General features: G+C 44.9%; 1 protein-coding gene across 3 annotated transcripts in view; it reads right to left on the bottom strand.

Moving 5' to 3' along the window:
- Nucleotides 1–601: 601 nt before the first annotated feature.
- Adamts9 (ADAM metallopeptidase with thrombospondin type 1 motif 9) overlaps nt 602–22025 on the bottom strand; it is a 157669-nt gene continuing 136245 nt past the window's right edge. For all 3 annotated transcript variants that reach the window (XM_046452740.2, XM_046452741.2, XM_058582078.1), the window contains 4 exons: nt 20987–21078; nt 14345–14449; nt 4047–4141; nt 602–2201 (listed from right to left, as the gene is read on the bottom strand). In XM_046452740.2, coding sequence (XP_046308696.1) covers nt 4052–4141; nt 14345–14449; nt 20987–21078 — 287 coding nt within the window. In that variant the 3' untranslated portion in view covers nt 602–2201; nt 4047–4051. The remainder of the gene's footprint in view (nt 2202–4046; nt 4142–14344; nt 14450–20986; nt 21079–22025) is intronic.

The following is a 22025-nucleotide window of genomic DNA, read 5'->3' as shown; positions in this document are numbered from 1 at the left end:
AGTGGCAGTTACAGCAGCCCCATCAAACCAAGCCTCTAGAACAGCGGACGGAAATTAACAGGTGTGCAATAAACAATATTTGGGTAAATGAATGAATGAGCAGGACGCTGCTGCTTTTGCGTCTCCCTTCCATGGCCTGCTTTTTGGTAACTCAACCGGTTTCTCTAAGGGACACCACCTCATTTTCCACTTAAGCTGTCAATCACTGGATTCTAAGTGGGTGTTCAACCCCACCCCCTTCGACGATGTGATTGGTCCAGATGTGGCATTGTGGCCCAATCGGAGCCTGTTGCCACTCATTCACTGTGAGCAAGCTGGGGCCTATTTGCTTTTTAAAAAATTTTTGTTTTGTTGTTTCTGGGGATGGAACCCAGGGGTGCTTGACCTCTGAACCCTTTTTACTTTTCACTTTGAGACAGGGTCTTGTGGAGCTGTTTAGGGCCTCGCTAGTTGCTGAGGCTGGCCTCAAACTTGAGATCCTCCTGCCTCAGCCTCCAAATTGCAGGGATTACAGGTGTGCCTCACCACACGCAGCCCAGTCTGGCAACTTTAAAACACAGACATTCTTATTCCAACTTGAGTCCAGAGTCCAGAAAGCAAATGGTTTGGATGTGGTCATGGTATTTATTCATAATATGTTTTCAACATGTGTTAATAATGGAAAACAATACTTATTCATACACTGAATATACCTCTCCCTGGAGCACTCTGGAGTTCGATTGGAGTTGAATACGGCCAGGTGTTTTTTTTCCCCCAATCTCTTTGGTTTTTGGACATGGGCAGGGTTTCTCTTCCATGGGCCACTTCCATTCCAATCAAGTTGGAAGGGCACAAAGACCAAGGCTTCCCCACTTCTTGGAAAGAAGTATCAAAATGTGGATTCACAGAAGATCAGAAAGAAACCAGCACCTTGTATTCCAAAGTCCATCTCTTCACACAGCATCGGATACTACAGGCGGGACGGCGGGGTATCAGGCTCAGCCAGAGGAGCAGGCCAGTCCTCAGCAAAGGATAATCCTGATGACTCAGAACCTTCCGGAACATCTCCAGGGTGTGCTGAAGGTCACTCGTAGAAAAATAGGCTGTGCTTGCTCAGTGACCTTTGATGTCATTCTAGAATACCTTGGCCAAACAGTGTGAGGATTTCATTTTCCCAGTGTGTCTCTGCCAAATCCTCTGTCCCAATGCAGAGAGACCCAGGAGCCGCACACTGAAGCAACGAGGGTCCACAGCAATACCAGCAAGAATAAAGTTCCACTCTCTTCCAAAAGTGGCATGTCCAAAACATAAGGGTGTCATTGGTCTTATTCTATCCAAGTGACTCTGTCCACTGGAAACTGTCTTTCTGTTGCTCCCTTTTATTAGAAGTCTGAAAGTCACTTAAATACATACAACATTAGCACCAAGGCAGCATATATATATATATATATAGATAGATAGATAGATTTTTTTTTCCCCAGAGATCACATGAAACCGAATAGCTACTGAATAGAATTCCCAGTTGGTACAGTCTGCGTGCCATGTTACTAACTGGTTAGCTAATGAGACTCATTGGCTAACAAACCTTTTCCAGAAATGCCCAAACTACCCTTGTACGACTTTTGTAGCACCTTGATGATGGGATGGCTGGGTTGTTTCAAAACGCAAATCACAATTAAAAAAAAAAGTATCAGCAAAACACGGACAGATAAAAAGTAAACCGCAGTGTACCGTGATAAGGAAGAGTTACCTCTGTCATAGTCCTACATATAACGTAGAGTACGTAAAATGCAGTGGTCTTGACTGCAGGGGACAAAAGTAGTAACGTGAAGGCAGTCACAATAAAATCATTTTACGTACAAAAATATTACATCACAATAAATAATTTCAAACATATAAATATTAAACTTTACATCATCAGGCTATTCCACAGGTTGAAGATCCCTGATCCAAAATGCTTGGGACCGGAAGTGTTTGCAGATTTCAGATTTCGTGATATTTGCACACACGGAATCTGATGTTCAGATTTTTGGACTGAGGATGCTCAACCTGCACATATATATATTTATATATATATGCATATGTACACACATATACACACACACTCACACACACACACACGGGCATACAGGTCTCTCACACACACAGGCACCCAGATTTAAGGTGGAGGTATTGCATGACTATCCTTCATCCATCCCATAATGGCTTCCTCTTCAGAGCACCTGAAATGAACAAATCAGAAAATGTAAACCTTTTGCCTCAAATGCCAAAAGCCAAAGAGTAGGTAAGCCATATATTTTTACATATATAGTTTTAAAATGGCACTATTATTTTCTACCGATTTAAAAAATATATATATTTTTTTCTATTTTGGTATCAGGGATTGAACCCAGGGGCGCTTAACCACTGAGCCACATCCTCGGCCCTTTATATATTTTATTTAGAGACAGGGTCTTGTTGAGTTGCTTAGGGCCTCATTAAGTTGCTGAGGCTGGCTTTGAACTCGAGATCCTCCTGCCTCAGCCTCCCCAACTGCTGGGATCATAGGTATGTGCCACCTCATCCAGCTATACTCAATGAATTTTGCCAGCATTAATTTTGGTCTCCTTTTTCTGATAACAAATATCTTCTTGTCCCTTAGGAATGATGTCTCTCTTGAAGCTATCAGTCACTTGACTCTATGAAGGTATGTGATCTCAGGCCCTTGGATATTGAGATTGGTTCAGAAGTAGCCATGGGACCCAATCAGAGCCAATCAGAGTTCTTTTGCATAATGGATGCTGGGGGTGAGTATTTATTGGGTCATGAGCTATGATGAGGATGATGTCATCCTGGAGCTGCCTGGGACCATGGTGTGGGGGAGACCATCTGTCTGAGAAAGAAGTTATTTAAGAGGCAATCGTTGCTGATCAATAAAAAAAGAAAGAAAACCGATAACTTTGTTTGAGCCTCTGGATGCAGCTGTGCCCAAGCCAGCCCTGGACATCTTATTTATTTAATATATTTCCTTTGTCCCTTGTAAACAGAAATAATTCCAATTTAAGAACATAATTTCAGATGTGGATACTTAGTTAAATATTAAAAAGGTCATAAATGTCACATAAGTACTCCTGTGTCAGGTTTTCACAAAGAGCTGCTGAAAGATCCGGGAAGATTAGGAGGCCCACGTGAGTTGGCTGAGCTTGTCCCTTGCGGCTGAACATAAAAATAAAAAAATAGTGACCAATTCCACCCTAAGTCCAGCAGAGGGAGCCCGCGCCAGCATGATGCAGTTAACCAGGGACTGCGGATCTTTATGCAGGATTTCTCTTCCCCAAGAGAAATTTCTCTTCCCTGTTTTGTTAAAATGCAGATTCTGATTTTTGTGGGGTCTGAGACTCTGCATTTCAAACAGGCTCCCGGGTGATGCTGCTGCTTCTGGTCCCAATGCCACACTGTGAGTGGCAAAGCTGGTGGCACTGTACAGTGGCCGAGAGCCCTCCTGGGCACTTGGAGGGACCGTGAAGCAGCTTTTTAATAGATGTGGGCCTCAGCTTCTGTAAAGCTCCAAAGCCTCACTTCATGGGTTCCTTGGGAGAATTCGATTAAATAATGCCTGTAATTTGCTTAGCATGGCGAGGACTTGATAATTACCATTGCTATTATTATTATCATCGTATTCCTGGACAGTAGCTCTCAAAAGATGATCTGTGTGCTCCCTGCATCCAAATTCCCTGCATTAAAAATACAGATCCCTGAATCTGCCTGAAGCAAGACTCCTAGAGATGGAGTCTGCCGGTAGAGAAGATTTTAAATACTCAATGCAGAGAAATCGGATTCATGTGGCCTTGGGAGGGACCTCATATTCAAGGGTGGAGGACAGATGGCCTCACTCATGTGAAAGCAGATGGGCAAGAGAGAAAAAAGATAGGATAGTATCAGGCCAGTTTCAGTACCCTTACTAGTGACCCTGACTGGGGGAAATGACTGGCCCACAGCTGCTCCTCATTAGGCTGCACAAGAAATGGTGTGGGGCGGGGCGTGGGAGAAAAGAGAGAGGAGAGACAGATCAGAGATGGAACACATACCTTAGCTATAAAACTTGCACCTCCAGGCCAGTACCAGAAGATGGAGTGCATTTTCCACAGTAACCACCACATTTCCCTACAACTCGGGTACCATCCTGCAAAGAGACACATCAACTTAGATTACCTAACATTTTCAGAGCTCGCAACACCTTTTGTGAAAAATCATTATTGTACACACAGTAGGCATGACCTTCTGAAATTAAATGAAACCTAAGATGCTCACCAGGGTCTAACGCTGGGGTTGGCCAACTATGGGATAAGGGCCAAATCCAGCCAACCACTTGGTTTTTCATGGTGGACGAGCCAAGATTGGTTTTTACATTTTAAAATGGTGGATTAGGGCTGGGGTGGTGGCTCAGTGGGAGAGCACTTGCCTGGCATGTGTGAGGCACTGGGTTCGATTCTCAGCACCACATATAAATAAATAAAATAAAGGTCTATCAGCAAGTAAAAAAAAATATTTAAAAAAAGTCCATCAACAACTAAAAAAATTTTTTAAAAAAGTATTTTTTTTAAAAAATGATTGATTAAAAGCAAACCAAGAATAACATTTTTTTTGACATGAGGTGATTCTATCAAATTCAAATTTCAGAGTCCATTAGTAAAGTTTTATTATAACCAGCCATGTTCACTCTATTACCTAAACTCTATGGCTACTTTCACTTTGCAATAGAAATGAGGAGTTGCAGTAGGTCTCAGTTTCACATTGATGCTCAGTGTGTCATAGCGACACTGTTTTAACTTGATTCATTTTATTTACTTGTTTTCTACCAGTGCAATCATGAAGACAGATGAAGAAAAGAAGGGAAAGTGAACTTTGCATGCTATACTTTCGGGCTGGGATTAGGGGTACAGCTCAGTAGTAGAATGCTAGTCTTGGGTTTGATCCTTAGCAACAAATAACCATTCCCCTCCCCAAAATGAATGTTATACTTTTAGTATATAATGGCAGGTAGATTGTTTTGTTATCAAATTTAGATGACAAAGCATTGCATTTATTATGTAATGACAATATAGTCTTGCTAAAGAAAAATGATATGCACCAACATTATCAAACTAAAATCATCACAAATATTCCTGTAATGGTTTAGAAATGTATAAAGTGTAAAATGGGGTATATTACCAGAGCATGATTCTTACCCAAAAATAAAATATGAAAATGAGTGCCTCCAGTTTGCTCACTTGTTAGTCAGGCAAGGAAAACAACTTACTCATAGTGAATTAATGACATCTTGTTTAATTGCAGCAGCTCAAGAAATGTGTCCAGCAAAAATAAACTAATTTAAGGAAACTACCCTTTTGGCAAGAAGAATTGCCCCAGAAAGTTGATGACGTTGGCAGCCACGCCAATAGGTAATTAAGAACAAGGCAGATGATTTTGAGTGGGTTTCTTAGGTTCTTGATGAGTCAACAGATATTACTGATACTATTTAGGGGCTGTTGTCATTTGAGGAAACAAGGGTCAATCTGAACTGACTTAAAAAATTAGCCTTTATGAATGGCTCATACGAAATGAGCATGGGTGACAATATTTCAATGAGGTTGAGAAAAAACACTCTTGCCGAAAAACTGAAGTGGAATCTGCTAAGAGGTGTTGAAAACAGATTGTGATACAACTAGGTTTGGAGTGCAAAGAGCTTTAGTTGGAAAACTTACAAAGCTTGTGAAACTGTAAGATTTAAAGCCTATGGTTATTCATTGTATTATTTATCAGCAGGTACTGTGTGGAAAATAATTGAACCTATCAGGTTTAATAATGTATTGAATATATAGTATTGTCAATATAGTAATGTCAATCATGAATTGTCAATAATTGAATATATAGTATTACCAATGAAGTATTATCAATAATGAATTCATTTGCTATAAGTTAATCATCATCAGTCTTGTGCCTTTTTAATTTTGTAAAAAAACTAGAAGCTGAATTCCTTGACTTGTCTTACCACTGCAGTGTAATCACTTAGCAGTAAAGTTTTATTTTGACTTTTGAGCTCAGGACCCATATTAAAAGTTTTCTGAGTAAGAATTGTTCCCAGTCATTCCAACTGGATGCTTAGTGTTTGAACTTTAGCCTTGCTATAGACTTGGTAATACTTCCTAATGAAGTGTACCTAGGGTGATATGGCAAATCTGCAATTACTGGCAAAACTCCTACTGTGGTAAGGGCATTTCAATGACAAGGAACATTATTTAAATCACAAGTAATGTTAAGCTGCTTTAACACCTCCCCAGACTGTCAAAAGTTAAAATGAAAAAAAAAAAAAAAAAAAAACTACATCTCATCGCACACAAATTTACAGTGGTTATATTTTCTGAGTTTAAACAGCAGTATGATTTGGACTTTGATGTAAGTGTAAAGGAAATGTTCATATTTTCAAAAATTCATTTAGCTAGGTAATTGAGGAGCTTCCATTTCATTTTCAGTTGCAAGTGTTTAATGGTGATTAATGTGCAATGAAATGATATGCAAATATCAGGAGAAAACTCCAACAGGATTCTATAAAGGCCTGCCAAACCATGAGTACGCTCAAATGAAATTAGACAGCTGTGGACAGATATCGGTGTTGGACAACATGTATGCATGTAAAAGAACACTTTGCAACATGCATGAATTAGATATGATCTCATTTTAGATTTGCATCAACAGGTAAATATCTACAGTACATTTTGATAATTAGAGAACACTAATTAAGCCAAATGTTTCCTCCACCAATACGCCAGTCTTCTCATTGGTAGATTTGTATTATAAATAAAGTACTCAATCATTACATTATGCATTTATCCAAAATTTTTACATATTCTTTTTCTCTTGACATATAAATACACATATGACATCACTGATTTTGCTTCTTGGTCCTCAAAGCCTAAAATACTTGCATTCTGGCCCTTTCTTTGTCAATCCCTGGTCTACAGACATGCATAGTTTGTCTTTGACTTTTCAGATTCATCTTGTGCTATTCTTTTTTTTCATGATGGTATTTATTTGGGCTGTTCTTCTGATATGCCCCTTAAAACACAGGGCCTCTGCACATGCCCAGTCTCTCTGATTGGAACTTTCTTCTCTTTCCCTGTGTGTGTGCATTATACCCACCCCAATATTTGCCTAATAAATTCTTCAGAATTCAGTCAAAGGTCATCTCCTCTAAGAAACCTTCCTGACCCAGTTACTTGCTGCACAGCACCCTGCAATTGGGCAATTAAAAAAAATTTTTTTTGTCTTCTTGCTGGAAGGTAAACTTCATGATGCAAGGTGAAATTTCTCTCTGTACTTGGGATTGAACCCAGGGATGCTGAACCACTGAGCTACATTCCCTGCCCTATTTTGTATTTTATTTAGAGACGGGGTCTCATTGAGTTGCTTAGGGCCTGGCTAAGTTGCTGAGGCTGGCCTTGAAATCATGATCCTCCTGCCTCAGCCTCCTGAGCTGCTGGGATGACAGGCATGTGCTACCATGCCTGGCCTAATTTCTCATTAAAATCCAAAAGCATCCAGAACTTAGCATGGTGTGTGGCTTATAGTGATGCCAAACACACATCTATTAATGAGTAAATGAGTGAATGAATGAATGTGGCTGAAGCTGCCTTGTGTTTCTGAAATGTGGAACACTGCCTTGCTTTAACGCTATTAATTGTTTCTGTTAATTGTAGCATTGCATTGCATTATGTATTTACCATGTCACTTAAATCCTTTTCCACCTCCCTCTCCAAACCATGTTCCACTATTTCTGCTACTGGGACTAACACAATGACGAAGAGATCAGGGTCTTAATTTCAGGGTGTCTTTGGGCTGTGTTCCCAGAACTGGGTGAAGGGGTATGAAGATTTGTGTCAGGTAGCCCATCTGTGAAGCCTCCTGCAAACAAAGGATCCCCTCCTTTTCTTTTTATAAAAGAAAGAAAGAAGTGTGGGGGAGGAGGAAGAAAACAGTGAGTTTAACTATGAAGAAGAACAAAACATTTTCTCTTTAGTTTAAAACTGAAAGAGACCCTGTCTGGAAGAGTTCTTCCTTTCTTCTTATTGGGACGGAACCAGAACCTTGCCAATGCTAGGCAAGGGCTCGGCCACTGGGCTCCTCCGAGCTCAGGAGAGTTGTTTCTAGGACCCTACTTGGTTCTGGTTTTAGGGGGGCCATGTTAGTTCTGGAACTAGTTGGTACAGGTACTAGTTGGTACAGATACCAACAAGAACTGGGTTTGATGACAGAACAACTGATCCCCTAGCTAGGAACTTCTCCCAGGCATGAGTCTAGGGCTGGTGCCCTTCAGGATGCTAACATGCTAGAAAAGTCTTTAGGATCCTCAAAGCTAAGCTTTACCCAAACTCTCCTCATCCAGCAGAGGAGGTAACTTGAACCAGATTTGCCTGGGACTGGAACAGGCTCCTGAAAGCCTCCATGTGCTGGGGCATCTGTAAAATGGAAAGCACGAGAGTTTCTCTAACGTGTTTGCCATAAGCACTTAATAAGTGCTCAGCAAAGTGCTTGGCCCAATGCACGTGCTCAGGAAGGGTTTGCTCTCTTGATCATAAAGGCATTGGGGGGGGGGGCGGGGGGCTCTCCATCCTGTTTTCCTGAGGACGAGAAAAAAATGTGGGTAATTATAAGATTATAAAATTGAAAGGTAAACGTGGTTCAGGCTTCACGCCAATCCTTTATTGGAAGTCTGTTAATTTGATTTAGCTAAAATTTATTTTTACTATAAGATTAAAAAAAAAAAGCACCATACCAAGCAAGCAAATAAGATAAACACAACTGTCATGGAGACAGTGTCTCTTTCAGGGGAAAAAAAAAGCGAAAAAAAAAAAAAAAAAAAAAAACAAGTAGATAAGAAGCATCCACCCACACAGCATGCAGTGTTAATTTTTATTCCTTCATTAGAGTAGGCCTTCCAGAATTCTCTTTTCAGCTAATGTGCAATTAGCGTAGTTCAAACTATTACATATAAGTCAAACGGATGGATCTCTGTTGCATTAAGAAGAGCTTGTATTTTACACTTGGCACTAATTTTTTTCTGCTTTCTCAGTTATATAACTAGGGAGTGACTACCGTGATTTAGGAAGGGCTGTGCTTGTCTGATGGCAGGGCATTTACCGGCGTGTCTTTGGAGGGCGCTATAAGGGGAGCCTGCTGGCCTGGAAGGTGGGCAGTTTGCTGAGAAAACCCACAGAGATCCTAAGTAATGGACACATGATTTTAGGACCCCAAACCGAAATGTTAGGGTTGAAATCATGTGCAATGAAATTTGCTCTTGACTATTGGCTATTGCGCATGAACACTATTCATATACATATATGTATGCATATGCATATATACACATACATATATGCATATTCCAAATTTAGTCCTTGACAGTTATGTATATACAAATATATGTATAAACATAGCCAGTTTCTATAAGAATGTACAGAATAAAAATGCATGCATGGCCAGGTGTGGTGGTGCATACCTGTGATACCAGCGGCTCAGGAGGCTGAGGCAGGAGGATTGCAAATTCAAAGCCAGCCTCAGCAACTTAGCAAGGCCCTAAGACAGTGAGACCCTGTCTCTAAATAAAATATAAAAAGGGCTGGGGAATGTGGCTAAGTGGTTAAGTACCCTTGGGTTCAACCCCAGTACCCCCTAAAAATTAAATTAAAAAAGAAAACCATCTTTCATTTAATGTTTAATTCCAAAACAACTCTGACGGCCCTTTTCCTAATGCAAAGAATGTCAGGTAGATGGCAGGATGTAGAAAACAGTCCCCTGTCCCCTGCCCTTAAACACCCCCCAGGCACACAGGGTACACAAAGCCACTTGCCCTCCTGGCCAGGAATTCCCCCAGCCCCAGGGCTCTTTGTGCTGCCTGGCTGTACAGGCCTATTCTAGAACCTTCTTCTGGACTTGCACTAGAGGGGCAGCTCTGAGAAGGGCATTTGGGGTGCAAGGGGATTCTGGATGTGCTCGAAGGGCATTTTTGTATCCTGAGCACACTGGTGAGTTGAGGAGCTCTCCCCTGGCAGAGGAGCTCAGAATTCCATCATCTTCTCTCAGATCTCACCTCCGGGCCATGGTCCTGCCCCCCAGGCAGAGATCTAACGGATGAGTAGAAACTCACCTGCCCTCGTGCAAAGATCTAACGGAGCGCATGGAAACTACTAGGCCCTGTGCTGAGTGGGCGCAGCCAAAGCATCTGCTTAGAAGTCTAGAGTGGGCCCACGTGTACAGGCTCACTCAGCTGACACCCACAGCCAGTGCTCCACTCCTGTTATCTTCCTGGTGACACGCAATCAACTTCACTTCCTTACTCCATTTATGCTTCTCAAGAGCCCAAAGAGACGAGGGACACTACAGTCTGCACGGCACAGATGAAGAAAGCAAGGGCTCCCCTTCTCTGTGCAGCCACTGAGGGCTTGACTGAGGCACCCAAGGCGGGGGCCTGCTGCAGGCTAGACTGAGCCCGACACCCAACGACATCAGGCTTGTATTCCTCTGCCCACCTCATCACCTTGCTCTCCCAAGAACTGACCTCACTCTTAAACCTTGCTGTCCCAATCCTTGGTGGTGTGACAGCCGGGAGGAACACACAGAATTCATATCTGTAAACTGCCCAATAAATATCTACAGTAGCCTTCCTCTTATCTGAGGTTTAACTTTTCACAGTTTCCACTATCTGTGGTCATTGGAGGTTCAAAAATATTAAATGGAAAATTCAAAAATATTAAATGGAAAACAATTCATGAGTTTTAAAGTGTGTGCCAATTGAAGTAGTGTGATAAAATTTTTTGTCCTACCCAGGATGTGAACCATCACTTTGTCCAGTGTATCCATGCTATATATGCTACCCTCTCCTTAGTCACTTAGTAGCCATCTATCAGATGGACTTTCATGGTACCACAGTGTCTGTGTTCAAGTAAACCTTACTGAGTAGCCCAATGCTACATCACAATGGCACATCTTTCACCTCACTTCATCCCATCGAGTAGGTTCTGTATCATCGGACATTGTCACAAAAAGGGTGAATGAGTACAGCACAGTCAGATATTTTGAGGGACCACATTTGCATAACTTTTACTATGATATATTGTTATGATATTTCTATTGTATTATTAATTATTGTTGTTAATATCTTACTAGCTCAGTGGTTAAGTGCCCCTGGGTTCAATCCCCATTACCAAAATAAATAAACAAACAAACAAATAAATAAATAAAATACAACTTTCATTAATTTTTAATCCCAAAGCCACTCTGATTTATGGCACTCTTCCAAAATGGCACACATTTTAAAACGTATGAATTGCTTGTTTCTGGAATTTTCCATATGCTATTTTTGGACTCCAGTTGACCACAGATACTGTGCCTGATTTATTAAGTTAAGCTTTATCATAGATATGAATGTACAGAGAAAAACCTAGTAATTCTAGGGTTTGGTACTCTCTGAGATTTCAGGCATCCCCTGGGAATGAAGGAGGAACTAGTGTATTTGAATTACAATCATGGTTATTTTTCTGAGGTGAAAGTAGGAGAGAGTTCTTTTCATGGCACACAAGGAAGTCAACAACAGTGAACTTGGTGTTGAGGCTTCTGTTTGCCGGGTTTGCCCCTGGTGGTGAGGCAACACCTCAGCTCTGCATTGGCCCCGAGATCCAGTTCGACCTGAATGTCCTGATTTTGCTTTGAGTGTTGCCTGGGGAAATATTTTATTGTTAAGCAAGTTTGGAAAAGGGAGGCTTTCACCTTTGGAAAAGAGGGTGTTATAAATGGCCAGGGCCCACACTGCAGAGGGCTTGTGCCTCGGTCCCTTAGGGCGAGATGGCAGTGAGCATCGGGTGGGGGCAGGTTATTGCACCATTTGCAAAGCGTCTCCCATGCACACCGACTCTGTGGGAATATTAAAAGGTGTGCCTTTGACAGGTTTTGTGGTTGCTTTAAGTTAGGTCAGTGGTTCTCAAAACAGAGTTACTGATCAGGAGCACCAGCATCACCTGGAAACTGTTATAAATGTACAATCCTGCTGGGTGTGGTTGGGATGCCTGGCAGACACCTGTCATCCCAGTGGCTTGGGAGGCTGAGGCAGGAGGATTGGGAGTTCAAAGCCAGCCTCGGCAACTTAGTGAGGCCCTAAGCAACTTAGGGAGGCCCTGTCTCTAAATGAAATATAAAAATAAGGTTGGGGATGGGGCTCAGTGGTTGAGTGTCCCTGAGTTCAGTCCCTGGTACCAAACAATCAATCAGTACACACAAAAACCAACAAAACAAAACAAAACCAAAACCCCACACAAACCCTGTTGAGGCTTACACACATTCCAGCCTGGGAACCACTGCCTGAGGGGAATGTGGGTTTGAATAAAGTCCTGTGGGTTTCTTTCCTGTGTGCTTGCTCCAGTCTCTAACATGGCAACGCTCTCTGTGACTCTTCAGGAAGGAGATCCCACGTGCGTCTTTCCATACGAGGCCGTAGGGGACCCTGCTCTGTGGTCTAGACTGAAGGTCAGCCACAGAGCAGCACTTGTCCAGGCTGCCAGGGGCCATGAGGTGTCCCAGATCCGGGTATTCATAAGGAGAGCTCCACAGGCCCTGGAGATTAATTTTGAGCTCAGGTTCTCTAAACTGTCATAGAACACACACACACACACACAAAAAAAATGGTGACAGGCTATTGTCACACCAGCTTCCTCCAGCTCAGGCAGAGTCCTCCCTGCAGGCGTGAGGAAGAGCCTTTGCAGTGATCATTCTCTCCATAAGGTGGCGCTCCAGGCTTTCATTATTTTTAGTTTCCCCTGAAACTGCAGTAAGGTTGCCAGAGGCAAGGTTGCCAGAGGCTAGCCTGCCATTGCCACTCACATTATGCAGTTTACTGAGATGGTTGCTTCCCCACACCTTCAACCATGGTTTTGGAAATTTTTTTGGCCGGGGGGGGGGGGGGGTACTGGGGAGTGAATCCAGGGGTGCTCAACTACTGAGCCACATCCCTAGTCCTTTTTTATATTTTCTTCAGAGACAGGGTCTCAGTGAGTTGCTTAGCACCTTGAAAAGTTGCTGAGGCTGACTTTAAACTGTTGATCCTCCTGCCTCAGCCTCCCCAGCCACTGAGATTACAGGTGTGTACAACCACACCCTGCTGGACAGTCAACTTTTATTGTTGTTGTTGTTCTGGGTCACTGAAACAATGTATATTTAACACTTTGTACACAATAAAACTATATTAACTTTATTTTTCAATACTACTACTACTACTACTAAAATCCATAATGCACAGTTGCTGGAGGGAAGAGGAAAGGCAAGAATGCTGTAATCTCAGGGCACATTCTTAACCCTGGGGGCTGTTTCTGTTCCTTTCAGTACTATGAAAATATTTAACGATCAAATTGTGAGCAATCGATATGGCTATTTAGTTAGTTCTATTGGAGGTCAGTGATTGATTGGCTCAGGTTGAGAAAAGAAGGAGTGAGGTAGATTTTTTTTTTCTTATTCTTCGCAAATGTAACCCTGGCACTTAGAAAAAGGGATCAGGAAACAGATTTCCTCCAGAAGACAAAACTGGGTGTCTCCCTTCCCAGAGGTAGGGCACTGAGTTGCTTCCGTATATTCTGATTTTGACTAGGCAGAATTATTATTGATAAGATTGCCACATTGAGGGAATAACGTCCACATGTCCCTTAGACCACACCCGGAGCACAAGATTTAAAAGCACTAACAAACTAGAGCAAATAAATAAACGAATTAATTTAAAAAATAATAAAATAAAAGCACAAAAACCTGATTACTGTACAACCTGCGTATGTATCCCTAATTGTCCAGAGATATCACTTGGTAAGTTATCCCTCTCTTCCAGACCCATTTGAATTGCAGTTGTCTCTAATTATTTTAAAAGGGGGGAGTGGGTGGGAGGCAGGAATGGAGGCACACACCTGTAATCCCAGCAGCCTGGGAAGCTGAGGCAGGAGGATCTCGAGTTCAAACCCAACCTCAGCAACTTAGCGAGGCCCTTAGCAACTCAGTGAGACCCTGTTTCAAAGTAAAACATTAAAAAGGGCTGGGGTTGTGGCCACAATGACTTGTTGCAAGGGCATGTTAGAGGCTTCTCCCTGCTTTTAGCCTCCAGGCCAGGTGGCCTCAACCACTGGGATGGTTCACACAGTGACGGCCTGAGAAGGACCTAGTAGCCCCATGAGGCTGCCACCCTGGACTTCAGTCCTACATTTTCTTCCCGAAACTTTGCAAATAAATGGCAGAGCACACTCGCCCTTGGCACCACCACCGTGGCTCCAAAACCTAAGAAAGGCTGAAAGCAAGCCCCGCCCGTGCCACCCCGCAGCCTTACCGGCGACTTCTTGATGTCGGAGACTGCATAGTTCCCTTGCGAGGTCCATCTGGCCGAGTCCGTCAGAGACAGGCCCGTCCCGTGGAGGTTGATGCTAAACCGACCCTGCAACAAACGGGGCCGACACAAAAAGGCCTTTTAGCCCATGTGATGTCCCAAGCCACGGCAAGGGGACACCAGGAGAGGTGCCGGGGAGGGAGGAGGACGTTAATGAGCTCTGATGGCCCCTGATTGTGGAGGGTACTTCGTTTGGGGCAGGGCCAGGCACTTTGCAAGCATCGCCTCATTTTTCCTCGCGAGAGCTCTGAGAAGGGGTTTCTTTACAGATGGGGAAACTGAGGCCAGGCGGTGCGGTGTCCCCGCTGGAGCAGGAGGAGGGAGGCTCATCCCGGCCTCACTTTTACATCCTCCCCCCCCCTCCTCCTCGACTCGGCCTCCCTAGCACGGCCATTCTGGTGTTGCTCACAATTATCAGATTCCTCCGGGAACAAAATGCCACCGTGTAATTTTTCTAACAAGATCTCGCTGCCAAAGCGTCCTGGGCTTCGAGCTCCCCGGGGCGCTGGGCACAGAGCGGCCTCCGCACAGCGGGGCGGGACTTCAAAGAGGAGGCGCTTCCCCGCCGCGGCCAGCAGAGGGCGCGCTTGGCCCGCGCAAGACCGCAGGACCCGCCGGGCTGCTCCTTCCAGGCCAGGGACACAGTGCGCAAAGGTTTCCTGGGTGCTTTGCAAAGCATTTATTCCTAAGGCGTGGAGCAGCAGAGCGATCCTCTGGCTGCTCCCTCCCTCGTTTCTCTCTCTTAAAAATGACCCTGCAAAGGCTTCTGGGACCGGCTGCTTCTTGGAGGCTTCCTCCCTGGTGAGCAATTTCAGGGCTGGACATATTCTTATGTGCAAGCTCTCTCTGATTCGGACGCCCCAGTGCTTTCATCAAGACACTCCTTACAGAGCAAAGACAGAGTGGGAGCGGGTGTTCACGACCAGACAGACCCCAGTATGAGGTTAGCTCTTTTACCAGCAATTAGATCCTGGACAGATTTTTTAGCATCTCAGAATCTCAGTTTGTCCATCTGTAAAATGGAAGATAATAATAAAAGTAACCCCTCAGATGCTGTAGTGAGGGAGAAATGAAATCATCCCCAGGTAGGGAGCAGAGATACAAAACCCCTGATATCTGTCCTGCATTTTCTAATTGTGTTGTGAGTTAGTTTACTTTCCCCAATATAACAGTAAGCTTATTGAAGGCAGGGCCTTGGTATTGCTTTATGCATATTAGTTATGGTTTATAACATATAACTAGTCACTTGATGATTATTATTATTAATATTTGGACTATGGGGGTGTTCTACCACTAAGCTACATCCCCAACCCTTTTTATTTTTTTAATATTTAATTCTGAGACAGGGTCTCACTGAGTTTCTTAGGGCCTCACTGAGTTACTGAGGCTGGCTTGGAACTGGCGATCCTCCTACCTTAGCCTCCCAAGCTCCTGGGATGACAGGCGTACACCACCGTGCCCGGCCTTGATAGACTCTTAATAAATATTACATTCTAGCTGCTCAATGAAGATGTGCAGGACCAGGACTCTCCTCTCCCTGCCTGTTCCATAAACAAGAGCTTATGGACCCCTTTGGAGCCTTAGATTCCACAAACATCGAATGAGGACGAACAGGACTCCTATTCCTGGAGGTGACCAGAGGTTTAGTCTGGTCTCACCCACAGCGGTTCTCAACCATGGGGAAGATTCTTGCTGCCAGAGGAAACCAGGCACTGTCCAGAGACATTTTTAATCATCTCACCTCCTGACAATGAGAAGAGCCTGAGGATGCGTCTCAGCCCACCACAGAGAGTCCGCCAGCCCCCAGGGTCAAGAACACTGCGCATGGGAAGCCTGGGGAGGGGTGGATCTCTGGGGAGTGGCTGGATCACTCTAGAATGCCGACTCCTTTATTCTCTTCAGTGTGACCTCGGGCAAACGGCTCAGCCCTCCTGAGCCCAGGTGTAAAATCGCCTAGTGAGAACTAACCTGTGACTAGGAGGCAGAACTCTTGTAATTTGTCACCTGGCAGAGAGTAGGAGGCATTTGGAAACTATTTTTGGAAAGATTTTCATGACAGTACGACACAGATGTCAGGCAGCGGCCTCAGTACCCAGGTGTTGGTGTTGTTGGGGGACTGTCCTCGATTGTCCCTTAGATCCTGGGTTCTAGCTTCTGCACCCTCCCATCTGGCCATTTGCTTAGTCGCTGTCATTCATACCCGGAGCTGTGGGTCTCACCATGCATAATACCCAGACTGCAAAGTTGCCAAGGATCGGTTTTTTAAAAAATATTTTTGGCTGTAGATGGACACCACACCTTTGTTTTATTTGTTTATTTTTATGTGGTGCTGAGGATGGAACCCAGGGCCTCACACATGCTAGGCAAGCGCTCTACCGCTGAGCTCCAGCCCCAATGTGATCACCTTCTTTGCAACCCCTCTGATCCTGCTTCCACTCACACCGTTTGACCCCTTGCACGGCCTGTCCCAGCGTCCAAGTTCCTAGGGAGTCCAGACCGCTGACCTGGCTTCTGTCCCAACAATGGCCCCAGCTCATCTGGGTGTCCTGTGTCTGAGCACCGATACAGAGTCGACCAGCTCTGTCTTCTCAGCAGGGTAACAACCCCAAATGCAAGAGAGATGGTCCTCACACTCCTCCTGCTTTTTCTGGATCAGGAATCTGCAAACATCCTGGCTAAGTATCCGTACTTTGAAAGCTGAAGACTGTCAAAGAAGCAAAGACCTTATCTGATGTCTTTTTAGCTCTGTTCTGGGACACCCTTGCCCCTAAAGGCTTTACCTTCAAGGCCTAAATGGCGTAAGAGTTGTAGCTATTACCTCCTGTTGCTGATTTAAAAGAGGGAAAGTAATTAAGAGTTAGGCACATCCCCTAGAGATCTGCAAAAGACGTGCTTAGGCCAAAGAGAGATCCTGTCCTCTGACCAAAAGACTATGAGGCAGAAATCTTGCCTGGAAACAGAATCAGAAAAGACATCTAGCCAGGCACAGTGGCGCATGCCAGTCATCCCGGCAGCTGGGGAGGCTGAGGCAGGAGGATCACCAGGTCAAAGCCAGCCTCAGCCACTTAGTGAGGTCCTAAGCAAATCAGCAAGACCTTATCTCTAAATAAAACATTAAAATAGGGCTGGGGATATAGCTTAGTGGTTAAGTGCCCCTGAGTACAATCCCTGGTACCAGAAAAAAAAAAAAAGATATCTACTATCACAGATATGGATTCAGATACACTTGGGATCCAATGCAGCCTCTCCCATGTACTGGTTGTGTGGTTCAGACAAGAACCAAACCTCTTCCATTTCCTCACCACATAGGATGCTGGGCTATGGACACAGGGAGTCTGGTGCCTGAGACATACAGGAGGCTCAGTAATGGCAAGCTATGAATGCCAACAAGGGTAATCCCAATAATGCACATGCTTGATCAAGGTGACCGTCTTACACACATACACTCCTGCCATTTCTTTTTTTTTAAATTTTTTATTTATTGGTACTGGGCATTGAACCCAGAGATGCTTAGCCACTGAGCCCCATCCCAGCCCTTTTTTGTATTTTATTTAGAGACAGGGTCTCCCTGAGTTGCTTAGGGCCTTGCTAAATTGCTGAGGCTGGCTTGGAATTCAAGATCCTCCTACCTCAGCCTCCCCAGCCGCTGGGATTACAGGCATTAATCACCGTGCCTGGCTCACTCCAGCTTTCTCTGGAGGTGAGAGCACTTCTGTTGGAAAATAAATACCCTAAGCAACAGGAAGAAGAGTCAGAGCCTCAAACAGAGAATGTCCATTGGGGAGATGGTGCAGGGGCAGGGCCCTGGCCTAGCACGCTCAAGGCCCGGAGTCTGATCCCCAGGACGGGGTGGGGGTGGGGGATCCAAACAGAGCCCCTCTCTGGTTTCTGCACAGTCACTAGGAGCAAGGACTCATCATTTGCTCCATAGCACTGTGCACAATCGTTCTTTCTACAAACCTTTCCCCGGAAAACAGATGTGAGAAGTTCCCCTCTCTCAAAAGTACCTGGGGCTCCCTAAACGTCTCAGGAGTCGAATCCCAGAGGACACCATGAGATTTAAAAAAAATGCACATGAGCTCCTCACCGGCTGGGGCTTTTCCCCTTTAGCAATTGCGTTCTTTGTCAGAATTCAGCAAATCCATTAGGCCATTTGTCTCTGAATTATGAAAATAAATGAATGCAAATGACCCTTCCTTCAGTCATGTTTCCCAAAAGATGTGCAGACAGAAATCAGAGACCTCTGAGCCATCTGAAAGAGGCAAGGCAGGCCCATCTATGAGCCATTAAGATTCGACCCGTAGCACCCGGGTGTTGAAGCCAGGACGGCCCTAAAGAAACAGCACTTCAAACGCTTTCAATCCCTGACTAATAGAGGAAAGGCCCCTTTTTACCATTAGGGCCTGTGTTTACCTTCTTTCTCCCTGAAGAGCTCTCTTTTCACTTCCCTAAATGTCTAGGATAGGGCTGAGAAAACACTTCCTTAAAAGAAAATCCCCATGTGTTTGTCTCGGGCCTTCTCTGTGGTTGGGGCTAAATCCATCCATCCTACGGGAGGCCAGTGCCTGAGCACAGCCTTCTGTCCTGATCCCCAGACTTCTGAAGGCCAAGTGGGAAATTCCCAGCAGAGAGTGGAATAACAGCTTTGTGGAGACCTCACATGGACCAAAGAAAAAAACCCAGACCAAGTTCTCTGGACCAGAATCCACAAGTTCATTAGGCTTTGTCCTGCTTCCCAAGCGGAGAAGCTTCTTGCAAAGACTGTTGCTTATTTTGCAAAATTGGCCTAGGCTGATGATTCCAGCATGTTTCAAAAGGCCACACTTCTGGCTGGGTGCCGTGGTGCACGCCTGTAACCCCAGCCACTTGGGAGGCCGAGGCAGGAGGATTGCATGTTTGAGGCCAGCCTCAGCCACTTACTGAGACCCTGTCTCAAATAAATTAAAATAAGATCAAAACCAAAACGGACATGCTTCTGAAGAGACTTGAAAGGGTAGAACTACAGAATGGGCAGTCCAGTAGAAGAGGATGAATTTGCACTTCTGACCTGAACATTGCAAATTTTATAGACCCGAAGCAGGACTAACCCATTCAGCTAATGACTATCCACAGAGCCCCAAGCTTCAGTCCTATCAGACTTCTAGAACATACTATTACATCATGGATATTAGTTTACTTGTTATTCTCCTCAAACAGCTATAAATCCCTCAGGAGATGGACATTTGTGGGTCTCTACTAAGCAGAATGGTGCGTATCAGAGAGAACAACTGATCTGCTAAGATGATTCTAGAAGTGTTCCAGCTACAGAATCAAAGGGACCCATATAGGGATTGCAAATTTCGAGACCCCTAGGTCCAACATTTATTTCTCAAAAATGTTTAACGAAATATATCTCACTAGTATTTAGAAAAAGGTTCTTCCAGGCTGTTTCCACTTAGATGTTTTTTAAAACACATGGGAGCTGGGCGTTGGCGCACACCTGTAATCCCAGTGGCTTGGGAGGCTGAGGCAGGAGGATTGTGAGTTCAAAGCCAGCCTCAGCAACTTAGTGAGGACCTAAGTAACTCAGTGAGACCCTGTCTCTAAATAAAATACTAAATAGTGCTGGGGACAGGGCTCAGTGGTGGAGGCCCCTGAGTTCAATCCCCTGTACCCCAAAACGAACAAACAAAACATACACAAGACACAGGAGCTGGGGGAAGAGCTCACTGTGGCGCTGATGCTCAGCACGCACAAGGCCTTGGATGGATCCTCAGCACCACAAAACCCAAAACCCAAACCAGAGAGGGGCCATAGAGAATACGGCGCTTATTTTTGATCACTAATTCCATAAGCGTTTTCTACATTATGCAAACTTCAGAATTTTGAGTGGCTGAGCGGAGTGCGGTGGGGTCCCTAAAACAGGCTTTTTAGTCAATGGTGAGCATCTCTCTCCAACTCTCCATTCAGGGACATCAGATTGACAGCTTGAAATCAATCATGGGGCATTTTTTTTTTTGTACTGGGAATTGAATCCAGGGGTGCTTAACCACTGAGCCACATCCTCAGCCCTTTTCAAAAAATATTTATTTTTTCAGTTATAGGTGGACACAATATCTTTACTTTATTTCCATGTGGTGCTGAGGATCGAACCCAGTGCCTCAGGCATGCTAGGCGAGCACTCTACCTCTGAGCCCCAGCCCCAGCCTCAGCCCTTTTTATTTTGAGACAGGGTCTCACTGAGTTGTTTAGGGCCTCACTAAGTTTCTGAGGCTGACCTTGAACTTATGATCCTCCTGCCTCAGCCTCCCGAGCCACAAGGATTACAGGTGTGCACCACCATGCCCGGCTATACTTGGTGCCTTTTGCCAAATGCAGAGATCAGGCATGCAGCTCTGGTTACTTTGTTGGGAATCACTCTTGGGAATGGAATCACTGGATTAGACTCTGCACAGATTTGCGAGACCCGCTAATGCATATGTCCACACACCCTGCAGAGAAGCTGTTCCCATTTCATCCTTAGAAGCATATGCTAACCGAGGAGGGTGGCCCTGGGGTAGGCAGGGCGGTGGAGGCTGGGTAAGGGGCGAAGCTCTGAGGACATACCTGTGGACACTTGGCAGCACTGTAGCAGTCCCCAGCTGTGGCAAAAGGCACGGGGTGCCCTTCACTTGTCCTTGCAAACTGTAGGTCAGTGGCTGTTGCGGGGGAGAAAGGGTTAAGGGGAGAGGAAGGGAAGAGGGGGGCAGGGAGGCAGAGAGGGACAGGATATGAGTGAGGAGAAAGAGGGAAGAAGAGGAGAAGAGGAGGAGTGCGCAGGAATGGGAGAGAAAGAAACAATTCCAAGGATTAGCCAGTAACTGGATCCAGATGTGCTGCGGGGGTTCCTCCTTAGATCTGTGGTTCGGAGACAGAGCTTCGCTCCCGGGGTTTATCGACACTGACTCTTCTCCCCCCAGTATGGAAGCCCAAAGGGAGTTTCACGGGACTTTGGAATCCAGTCCTACATAAATAAATAGGTGAGTCTCCTCCCTGAAAGGCACGACCCCTGAGGGACCTTCTGTCACTCTGCCTCCCAGGCTCAAGGCCGGGGCCAGGGGAGCTTTGCCAGCCACTCAGGGCCTATCCCCCGAGGGTCCATCTGTCCTTCTGTGGCCTGGGCACCCTGATTGCCAAAATGTGGAGCAATTAGAACCCACATCTTGACATGATTAATGGCAGTTTCCCAAGTGTAGCTAACTGGAGTTTTTTTTTAAAAAAAAAGGAACAAGAAAAAGCTGATTAAAATACTGCTGACCCAGAGCTTGCATTTTTAACCCTGCCGCAGCTCCAGAGACCAGTTCTGCAAGCGCCTAGGAGCCATCAAAGTGAGAAGGCCGTCGGACATGTCTTCTAGTGGGACTGGAGGCCGGAGTTTATTTATCTTTATTTATCTTCTACCTTTTCTTTCTTTCTTTTCTTTTTCTTTTTGGTAACTAGAGATTGAATCTGGGGGCACTTAACCACTGAGCCCCATCCCCAGCCCTTTTTTATATTGTATTGAGAGACAGGGTTTTGCTAAGTTGCTTACAGCCTTGCTAAAGTGCTGAGGCTGGCCTCGAACTTGCGATCCTCCTGCCTCAGCCTCCGGAGCCTCTGGGATCAT

This window comes from Marmota monax, unplaced genomic scaffold, assembly GCF_021218885.2.
Source record: "Marmota monax isolate L192 unplaced genomic scaffold, Marmota_monax_Labrador192_F-V1.1 WCK01_AAM20220418_F8-fsc00042, whole genome shotgun sequence".
In the NCBI taxonomy this organism is placed as follows: Eukaryota; Metazoa; Chordata; class Mammalia; order Rodentia; family Sciuridae; genus Marmota; species Marmota monax.
Note: the sequence above shows the minus strand (reverse complement) of the source record. Positions and strands in the feature narration are given on the sequence as shown.